The sequence below is a fragment of the Cynoglossus semilaevis genome, chromosome 11 (genome assembly GCF_000523025.1).
Source record: "Cynoglossus semilaevis isolate Cse_v1.0 chromosome 11, Cse_v1.0, whole genome shotgun sequence".
In the NCBI taxonomy this organism is placed as follows: domain Eukaryota; kingdom Metazoa; phylum Chordata; class Actinopteri; order Pleuronectiformes; family Cynoglossidae; genus Cynoglossus; species Cynoglossus semilaevis.
Window position 1 is genome coordinate 17,945,340 of NC_024317.1, and position 11,055 is coordinate 17,956,394.

The window sequence follows — 11,055 nt, forward strand, 5'->3', positions numbered from 1 at the left end:
CCCCTTTCTTTTCTCTCCCCTCTCCGTCTTTTCCCTAATTCTGGCCGCACTCCAGTCACACAAGATTTGGAGCCGATTTTCTATTTATAGCTTGTGGTTCTGTTGCCTTGACAACCAAGCTGGAGGCCAGGGCCCAGGGAGCTATTTTTGGAGCACCACTGTAATGTCAGACACAGCCTCTCTCTCTCTCTCTCTCTCTCTCTCTCTCTCTCTCTCTCCCTCCCTCCCTCCCTCCGTCTCTTTTATGTGTGAATTTAAGTATTTATTTACCTAGTCTTCATTCTATTTGCTTGCTCAGAACTTTTCTTTTTTTGTTGTTGTAAAGTTCCCAAACACTTTCTTTTGGGCTCATACAGTCGCAACAAGTTAACACTGTTCAGGTAGTAGCTACACTTGAAACTTCCTGTTTTGACATCGTCATATAGAAACATGAATTAATGTCCCTGTTCCATGAGACGGAATCTATATTAAATTAAGAGGGCAAACTTTGCACTTGGACTTCATTCAGTTTTGCAGAGTTCATGTGTTGTTCATATTTCTTAAAGTCATTGTGAAAATAATACAAATTCTTTATTTTCAGTTCTTGAACTGAAGAGAGAACCTGTGACTGAGTGCAGTTTGTGTGACTTGAGAGATGAAAATGTTACACTTCACTCTTTGTAAATGCTGTCAGTGCAAGAAATCAGAATCAGCAAAAAATCGGTTTCGGCAAGTCACACTTGCAAAAACTCTGAAATGAGAAATAGTTGAGAAAATTTAAATCAGTCTCTCCTTGAAATCACAACGTCTGTCTTCATTTTTTTTGGTATCTAAATGAAAAAAGAACTAAAGAATGTAATTCAACAAAAGCAGGCCGACCTTAAATAGAAATAGCCAACGCTACATCTGTTTTTATAACCACTGTGTTATTTCAGTCACCATCTAAAGTGTCCTGTGTGTATTTCCAGAGTGAACAGTCTGTCAGTCTGTCTGCCATCACTCAATAATCCTGTAATGTTATACTTTAGTTACACCTGGAAGCCACAGCCCTCCTTTGTTACCAGAGCAGACTCCACTATTATTCAGTTCACATTACTAAGCGCGGTTATTATTGGCACTTTCTGCTATTAATAGAGAGAACAACTAAAAACTGAGCCATGTGCTCGTCCTGGGAGTGTCGCCGCCTCAAACGACTCAGGCCGGAGCTGTAGGCGAATATTTCTGACTGCAGCAGATGTTACAGAACAGGACAGAAATAATAAACCACGCTGGCATCGTAGTCGTATTTATTATTTTTTGGATACATGACTTACTAGTTTTCATTCTCAAAAACTTTATACATATATATATATTTTTTTTACCACCTAGTTTTTGTTCTCAAACACTTTATACATATATATTTTTTTACCATCCACCCATTGAGGAATGTAATTCAGGAGTTCCCTTAACTTTCTGAGTATACTTCTTATTTCATATCCCTAAACTTAAAAACATGTTTTGTCAATGTTTGCAGTCCTTTCCTTAATTAATATTAAGACTAAACTTTTTTTAAAATTATTTTTGCAATTTTTTTTGCAATTATAACTTACTCAGATTCAACTTTATTGTTTACATATGTTAAAACTTGCCATTAGGGGCAAATAATAACAATACTGTTTTTTTAAGAATTTTTTAAAAATTAGTTCAATCATTTTACACCTGCACTTACAGCTTTTTCTGTGCTGTCGAAACCTTTATTGTAAATTGCTTTTTGTTTCTTTCTGGCATCAACGTGAAATTTTCTGTTTTGTGAACAAAACAAAAAAAAAACAGGGAAAATTTACATTCTTAGTCCAGCTTGGCTAATCTTTTACTTTTTCTGCTTTCTTTAAGTTCTGAAACTTTCAAATATATATCATATAAATACATTTGTGAGTGAAGTAATACACTGAGGTTTCCTGAACCGTTTCTCTTTTAGTCGATGTTTTTTTTTTTAATCCCGTTTGTTCGTGTGCCAGTTTGGTCGAGCACCTCGTGCAGATCCAGTCTTCTTGTTTCTCTTAGTGTGTTACCTGCAGCTCAGCTGCCACATTTCACCCCTGCCTGTTACATTCCTGGTTTTCTCAAAGGCTGTTACATACCTTTACCCCACTGTGAAGCAGCTAATCTGGCAAATTGTTTCCCCCCCTTGTAAGAACGACCAGCAGGAAACCGGGTGGACATCATTTAAAATTGGTCAATCGGACATGTTTATGCGTGATGTGGCGCGATCAAGAAAATTCACCCAGGAAATTTGACGTGATATTGGTGTTGACGGTGAACGTTTTGCAGAACCGCGGCGTCCATTTTTACCGCATGTGCTTCATCGTAAAGAAGAACTTGGGTCGATTTCTAAACTGTGACTTTTGTCATTATAAAGGCGTAAGATGTCATGTGATCCAACACAACAACAAGAACTCGTTCTGGATGGAGCTCAACAGTTTAAAATCAAATTGCGAAACTTATTAGTGTGTGTTGTTTTCCTCTAATTGTTACTGGTTTATTATTACAAAAAAAATTGCAACACGAGCTGCCGACTCAAAACCAGGTTTTTAGACACATCTAAAAGTGTGAACATCGGTCGATCGATATTATATTACCATAATTATGTTAGGGATGTCCGATAATATCGGTTGATCGATATTATATTACCATAATTATGTAGTATCTGTAAGAATTGTTATCGGTTTTTCCTCTGATAATGAAACCCTGGTAACGTAATACCAGGGTTTCACCACATGGCGTGTGCCCTAAAAATAGTTTTGGGGATAAACGGCTGTACATTAAAGTGAAAGTCACTAGATGGCAGCATTGCAGCTCATTTAATTGATCTATTTTACAATCAGGGGATTGTATGAGGACGGAATGAGTTTATCTTTTTGCAAAAGCCAGAAAGGGACCAAACTGTGGACATCGGAATGAGTTTATCTTTTTGCAAAAGCCTAAAAATGTATACGTGTAAAAATACATATAGAACATTTCTATAGGAAAGAAACTAATTGAAAAATGCACATATTAGTCCTGGATATACATTATATTAGAATAAATACCTCTTTCCTTTTGCTACTTTTTTGCTTCTGTAAAACAAGCTCTCATTAAGAACTACAGCTGGTTGGATGATTCCGCAAATATGAAATCTTAGGTGAAAGTTCTGGACCTTATTTTAGTTGAGCTGCACATGTTGTGTTGTGTAAATATAGTGCTTTTCCCTTTTCCTGGTCGTTCAGAGCCGCTCTGTCCTATTAATATAGTCACTGGCTGCTTTTGATGTGACTCAGACTGAAGGGGCTGATGACTCAAGCGGTGGATATTAAATTCACACATAAGAAAAGCCACCTTCTTAAAATAGGTATGTGGAAAAAAAAGGATGGTTGTTAAAAATAGTTTGTTGCTTCAACGTGGAGCCTTCTCATTGGAAATGAAAGGACGAGACGGGAGTTCAACTTCATATAAACTAAATGGGATTTAGTTTGAAACAGAGGTCGTCAACAGGGGGCCTGTGACCCCTAGGGCGTCTGTGGTCATGCTGAAGGAGGGGGTCATGAAACATTTGGTTGATTAGACCGGTGGTTCTCAAACTGTGGTACGTGTACCGCCAGTGGTACGCAAGTGCTCTCTAGTGGTGCGCAGGGAAAATTCATATTTTCACATTTACATTTTCAATTGAATCAATCTGAAACATACCATGCACAATTAATAGTTATTATTTATACATAAAACGTCTTTATAAACATTTATAAACATCTCTCCTGTGTGGTGGAAGCTAACAGGGAAGGCCTATGCTGATATATTCTAATGTTGGTCATCATGGTGGTACCCAGAGAGATCAATGTTTTCTCAGGTGCTACAGAGCATACATTTTTCACATTTTCACAAAAAATCATAACAAAGTTAGTGAATATGTTCCTAAATTAACTAGTTCCAAATGTGAACCAACAGACTGATGCCACACAGTGTTATTTTACTGCCAATGTCTCCATTGAATATTTATTTATTTATTTTTCATTTAATGTCCATTACTGTTAATTTTCTGAAGTTGACTTTTCAGACAGACTCTGACTCTAATTCTTATTTGTCTCTGCAACATAAAGAGAAGGTAGCAGCTGTAAAAGGTAGACAAGGATCACCAGTACTCTCCCTACAGTCCCAGCAGGAACTTTGTTATTGATGTTCTCATTGGTCACTGTCTGTCAAGATAGGTTTGGTTAGTAGGTAACACTAAAAGTTTTGAAGAAACAATCATCAACCTCACACTCCCTAAACAGCAAAACACTTGTGAAGGATCAACGCAAGTGGATTGGAATCATTTTTATGCTAGGCTGGAAGACGTGCACACACACACACACATACACACACAGACACACACACACACTTCTGGTGCAGGTTTTTGTACAGCAGTTCCATTGATGAGTCTTCTCCAGTCTCAGTGACTCAGACAGGCTTTGACAAATTTGAATTAAAATGCGCGCCCCCTGGTGGCTGTTTAGGGACGTCCACGTATCGCTGTGTGAAAGAGAGATTTCATGTACTGTGTGTTGTAAACTGATGTCTTCATGTTTTTAAGGTAATAAAACCAAACACCTTTTCATTTTCTTAATGTTTTCCAGTTTCTTGGACAGGATAGATGTGGTCAGACAGAGCGACTACACACCCACTGACCAGGTGACACGGACAAACACCTAAATATAAATAGCTTAAGTTGTCAGTTTTTGTTCGGTTCATAAGATTCTAACGCTGATTTTTTTTTTTTTTCCAGGATTTGTTAAGATGCAGAGTCCTGACATCAGGGATCTTCGAGACAAGATTTCAAATAGACAAAGTCAATTTCCAGTGAGATACAAATTACCATATTTATATATTTCATACTGCTTATATATGTTTTATACGATTGCAAAATGCAACTTCTCCACTGCGTTGTATTGGTCAGGTCTTTACTGGTGCAAACTAAGCTACTCTTCCTTTTTTTGCCTTTGACACAGTATGTTTGACGTTGGTGGCCAAAGAGATGAGCGTAGAAAATGGATCCAGTGTTTTAATGGTACAGTCTCCAATTCTTAGTTGTTTACAAGCACTAATTAAGCTTTCAATATTTCATATATATGTCTGTATATATGTGTATATATACTGTATATACTGTACTGTACTATATATGTACATATATGTACATATATATCTATACATATATATACATATATGTATATATATGTATAGATATATATGTACATATATGTACATATATACATATCTACATATATAAAAACATACATATATACATATATGTATATATATGTATGTTTGTATATATATGTATATATGTGTTTGGTCCATTTATTTGATTCTGAGTGTATGTGTGCTTGTGTTGCAGATGTGACAGCCATCATCTTTGTGGTGGCCAGTAGCAGCTACAACATGGTCATCAGAGAAGACAATCAGACCAACAGACTACAGGAAGCCCTCAACCTCTTTAAGAATATCTGGAACAACAGGTCAGATGTTTGACTGTTTCTTTGAACAGAGGCAGATAAAAAGAGGAGAAATAAACATGAAATAATCTCACTCTTCATTTGTTTTTCCAACAGGTGGCTACGGACCATCTCCGTCATTCTCTTCCTGAACAAACAGGATCTGCTTGCTGAGAAGGTCCTGGCTGGGAAATCCAAAATTGAGGACTATTTCCCAGAGTTTGCACGCTACACTACACCTGACGATGGTGAGGGGTTGATTAGATTAGACGTTATATCAGACGCTCCGAGTGAGCTCTAAAGTCAGAAGGATCAGTGCTGCAGAACTGATCTTAATATGTAAACAAATCAAAGATGACCGTCCAGGGAACTTTTTGAAATAGAAACTGCTTGGACTGCAGCCGATAATAACACCTGACTAACATAAGCTAACGTTATTGCGTTTCTATTTACAGTTTCTATTAACGATCTATGATTTAATTATTCTTGTGTCTTGTGATGTGATGACTGTAAAGTTAACATAACGCTGAGAAAGAAGTAAATTCACACATCATCATAACAAAAAATAGTTTTAAATGTGTTTTTAAACTGGGTTGTAAAAGTCTCAGTGACATGACCAAAAAGGGAAACAACAAGAAAACATGACGACGATGTTTTTTTTTTTCTCTCCCCAGCAATACCAGAACCAGGAGAGGATCCCTCTCCCCCAACAGCAATACCAGAACCAGGAGAGGATCCTCGTGTAACAAGAGCAAAATACTTCATTCGGGATGAGTTTTTGGTGAGTTCAGTCTGCGTATTTTAACCACGGCTCTCAGTCCATTCAAATATTCAGTCACTATTAATTATGATTGTCCACACTTCACTTGCAAATGATTTAATGTACATTGCATATTTAACAAATATTTATTACTTTTCTATGCGTGGAAGATGACAAATATTTTTGCTTTCAGCAAGTTTCCATTTGTTATTTCCAAACAAAGGAACATTTATCCTAACATTTGACCTAAAATCTCAATCATTTAAATGGTCTGCACTTTTGTGTGATTTTGTATTTTTCTACCTAATGATGCCTCTCTGTTTCTTTTTGGCCACTTTTCTCATTTTCCCAAATTTGATTGATTTTTACCATTTTATCTGCATTTATCAATATTGTTGGGATTAACAGGAGGCTTTTTTTATCCAGTGAAATCCATTCGTCACCAAACCGTAACACCCCCTAAGTGTATTACGTTGGTCTTTTAAGCAGAGGTTTTTGATAACGTAACCTGATTTAAATACAATAACGTTGTACATACACACTCGTCTCTGACCTGTCCTTGTCTGTGTGTCTGCTGCAGAGGATCAGCACGGCCAGCGGAGACGGGCGACACTACTGTTACCCCCACTTCACCTGCGCGGTCGACACAGAGAACATCCGCCGCGTCTTCAACGACTGTCGCGACATCATACAGAGGATGCACCTACGGCAGTACGAGCTCTTGTGATGCAGAGCTGCGTTTCCGGGCTGACCACCTCTATCTATATAACCCCGACCCCACTTCACAACCAGTTAGTTCACAACCAATAGAATCACCCCTGACACGTTCACCGAATTCACCCATCGACTGAGTGAACAAAGGACTGAAGCTGCCCCTCCATCCGCATTCGAACTCCTCCTATTGCTGAGCATCAGGAAAAAAAACACAGCGAGTGGAGAGCCTTTTTACCAAGGAAACACGGTGGAGGAGTTTCATCAGCCACTTCGACCAAGAACGAATGGAGTCTCTTCACGCCAGCTTCACCTCCTCACCCGGAGGGACAAACATGACCAAAAAGGGAAACAACAAGAAAACATGACGACGATGTTTTTTTTCTCTCCCCCAACAGCAATACCAGAACCAGGAGAGGATCCTCGTGTAACAAGAGCAAAATACTTCATTCGGGATGAGTTTTTGGTGAGTTCAGTCTGCGTATTTTAACCACGGCTCTCAGTCCATTCAAATATTCAGTCACTATTAATTATGATTGTCCACACTTCACTTGCAAATGATTTAATGTACATTGCATATTTAACAAATATTTATTACTTTTCTATGCGTGGAAGATGACAAATATTTTTGCTTTCAGCAAGTTTCCATTTGTTATTTCCAAACAAAGGAACATTTATCCTAACATTTGACCTAAAATCTCAATCATTTAAATGGTCTGCACTTTTGTGTGATTTTGTATTTTTCTACCTAATGATGCCTCTCTGTTTCTTTTTGGCCACTTTTCTCATTTTCCCAAATTTGATTGATTTTTACCATTTTATCTGCATTTATCAATATTGTTGGGATTAACAGGAGGCTTTTTTTATCCAGTGAAATCCATTCGTCACCAAACCGTAACACCCCCTAAGTGTATTACGTTGGTCTTTTAAGCAGAGGTTTTTGATAACGTAAACTGATTTAAATACAATAACGTTGTACATACACACTCGTCTCTGACCTGTCCTTGTCTGTGTGTCTGCTGCAGAGGATCAGCACGGCCAGCGGAGACGGGCGACACTACTGTTACCCCCACTTCACCTGCGCGGTCGACACAGAGAACATCCGCCGCGTCTTCAACGACTGTCGCGACATCATACAGAGGATGCACCTACGGCAGTACGAGCTCTTGTGATGCAGAGCTGCGTTTCCGGGCTGACCACCTCTATCTATATAACCCCGACCCCACTTCACAACCAGTTAGTTCACAACCAATAGAATCACCCCTGACACGTTCACCGAATTCACCCATCGACTGAGTGAACAAAGGACTGAAGCTGCCCCTCCATCCGCATTCGAACTCCTCCTATTGCTGAGCATCAGGAAAAAAAACACAGCGAGTGGAGAGCCTTTTTACCAAGGAAACACGGTGGAGGAGTTTCATCAGCCACTTCGACCAAGAACGAATGGAGTCTCTTCACGCCAGCTTCACCTCCTCACCCGGAGGGACAAACTACAGCATAAGACCACCAGGTATAATTTAACATCTATCTATCACCCACTCAAGGAGACCATATGAGAACCAGGACCTCCTGCTACTTACAGATGACAGAGGGAGAAGCAGAGAAGGAGGGAAGAAAGCCCAGGAGAAGGCGACAAACACTGAGGGTGGTGAGAGCTGACGGGGATTTTCTGACCACTCTTTGTGCCCTGGATCGGACTAATTGATCACTGGCTGCCTGTGGACCAGAGTGCGACACGGATATAAGATCACACGGCTCAAATGAACTGCTCCTCAAGAAACCGGTAGTGAAGAGAAGGCAAAAAAATTAAAAAAAAAAAAAAAAAAAGACTTAAAAAAGCCCCCCTGAAAAAATAGGAAAAATACCATATAATGCATAATTTCATGCAGACCAGTGAACATAGTACAGTGCAAAAAAAAAAAAAATCCAAGCTATATATCTAGATATTTATATATGAGTGTATATAAATATGTATATATATAATTATATAAATATTATATATTACTATAATAACACAATTCAACTTTTAATTATTTGTTAGTTTTTACCCCATGTTGTGTGTTGGCCTACACTCTGTGTGTAATCTGCCTATGTGCACCGTTTGAACCCCCCCCATCTGCCCCTCACCTGCACACACACCTAAACACACATGCACATATATATATATACCCACTCCAACCCCTGCTGCTATTAAACAAATAATCAACATATGGAAAATAAGGAGGTTTTATTTAATAAGGAAAAAATAACGCAAGGAAAGCATGAAGTAAAAGACTGGATGCAACATTTTCACCGTGGACATTCACACACACACACACACACACACACACACACCATACCTAACAGCCCCTGGCTTTAAGTACGTCTGTCTTTATTTTACTGCTGGACTATTATTCTTGTACAGACTGTAAAATGTATTATTTTGTACAACTTTATTGAAGAAAAGAATAACTTGTAGAAGATCCCTGTGCCTTGATCGCGACTGTACATGTAAAAATGAGCTAATATGTAAGTTATGTTTCACTGCGCTGTACAGCTGGATTGTTCTCCCACACCTCGTACGTGCTAACGGAGCCCCCCCACCACCACCACCCCTGACCGTGCTTGGGTCCGGCGGGATAGGGGCGTGAGATCGGAGCGGAGATCTTGAAGCTTAGTTTCTTATTATTGATATTGGTTTTTCTTTTTCCACGTTTGTTCCCTATTTCATTTCTTTTGCTTTCACTCTGCTTTGGTTTATAAAATAGAATTTAATGAAGAAAAAAAAAGGAGGAGGAAAAAGAAGATGATGAAGATGACGATCAGACGCATCACCTTAACGCTGTGTAGTGAAAGATAACGAACCCTAACACAGTTAATAATACATATTCATAAAATATATTTTAGGTCGTATATATATTTTATTTATATGTGTTTCTCCATTGTGAGCAGCTTTCTTTTCCTTTCTGTCAGTGACATCTGCCTACATTATTTTTAATGTGGTGATTCTGGTTTCAGTGGGATGACTATTGATTTTCTTTTTTTTTTTAAGAAAAAAAAATGATTTCATCTTTACCTCTTTTGACGGAGGGGGAAGTATTCAATTGCAAAACATTGCTTGTTTCTACATAAACCAAATTCTTTTTGCCTAAACAAGAAGGAAGTGTTGTTTTAATGTTTGTCTTATTCATAGTTTTTTTTTTTTTTATCCACATCACACACATACTTTCATTAGGAACGGCATCAAACAAAAGCAGCATATTAGACATGTTGTTGTTCATTTGCCAGGATAACTCGAGGTAGATATGTCATGAAAAGGTGACCCTCCAATTAATGTTGACATACCTTAGTGTGCTAATGTTGAGAACAGTTACAAAAACATTACATAGTTAGATTATATTATTTTTCATCTAGATAAAATCTGAGATTGTGAGAAACACTTTCTTCTCGCAGGTCAAACAAAGATGACAAAAGTGAGCAAATTAACAAGATGATAAATGAGGTTGTTATTTTGAATTGGAGAGGTTATAATGTATCGTGGGTGTTTCTGTTTGTTTATCTATTTTCCTCCCTGAACTCTAACAATTGAGCAGCTTAATCAGCCTGACACTGGCAGAAAGAATTGGGATGTTACAAATATTTAAATCTGGTCTTTTGTTGTTGTTTTTTTTAAAGTGCAGCTAGCAAGGCAAACCTTTGACATGAAACATTGAATGAGCCTGGGATTATTACATAACATAACATTTCTCATAACAGAAAGACAACAGATCTTGATTCTGATTGGGCAGAACCTGACAGTGAAGAGTCAATTTCTGTTTCTACTCAACGGTGTCCCTGCACGACTTTAAAACCGCAATGGAAAGAATGAAAGACGAGATGGTGTTAATAGACTATTTTGAGGACTTACGTGTCATTTTTGATATGCTTTCAACCCATCATGACATTTACATGTCCCTCAAAACCCTGAAGGTACAGCTAAAGGAGTTAATTTTACCTGACCCACCCGGAACTGGATAAACCACCTTTGTAGATTAATACACAATTCTGGTTAACAATAAATTTAAAATAAATAAATAAATAAACCTCTTCATAATAAAAAACATAAGCTAAAAGCTGCCTCTGACACATTTTACCACTACGCTACTA

The 11,055-nt window shown here is 38.1% G+C and overlaps 1 protein-coding gene and 1 long non-coding RNA gene across 2 annotated transcripts in view; both read left to right on the forward strand.

Annotated features, from left to right (window-relative positions):
• LOC103386688 (guanine nucleotide-binding protein G(s) subunit alpha-like) overlaps positions 1–7,259 on the forward strand; it is a 21,899-nt gene extending 14,640 nt beyond the window's left edge. Inside the window, exons 6-12 of the mRNA XM_017036701.2 lie at positions 4,605–4,659; positions 4,754–4,827; positions 4,977–5,035; positions 5,363–5,483; positions 5,577–5,707; positions 6,173–6,240; positions 6,800–7,259. Of these exons, the coding sequence (XP_016892190.1) occupies positions 4,605–4,659; positions 4,754–4,827; positions 4,977–5,035; positions 5,363–5,483; positions 5,577–5,707; positions 6,173–6,240; positions 6,800–6,946 (655 nt within the window). The 3' untranslated portion in view covers positions 6,947–7,259. The remainder of the gene's footprint in view (positions 1–4,604; positions 4,660–4,753; positions 4,828–4,976; positions 5,036–5,362; positions 5,484–5,576; positions 5,708–6,172; positions 6,241–6,799) is intronic.
• A 26-nt stretch (positions 7,260–7,285) lies between these two features.
• Positions 7,286–10,062, forward strand: LOC112487692 (uncharacterized). Its single transcript, XR_003051015.1, has 2 exons — positions 7,286–7,396; positions 7,956–10,062. It is a non-coding gene; the product is annotated as an uncharacterized LOC112487692 (long non-coding RNA).
• The last annotated feature ends 993 nt before the right edge of the window (positions 10,063–11,055 follow it).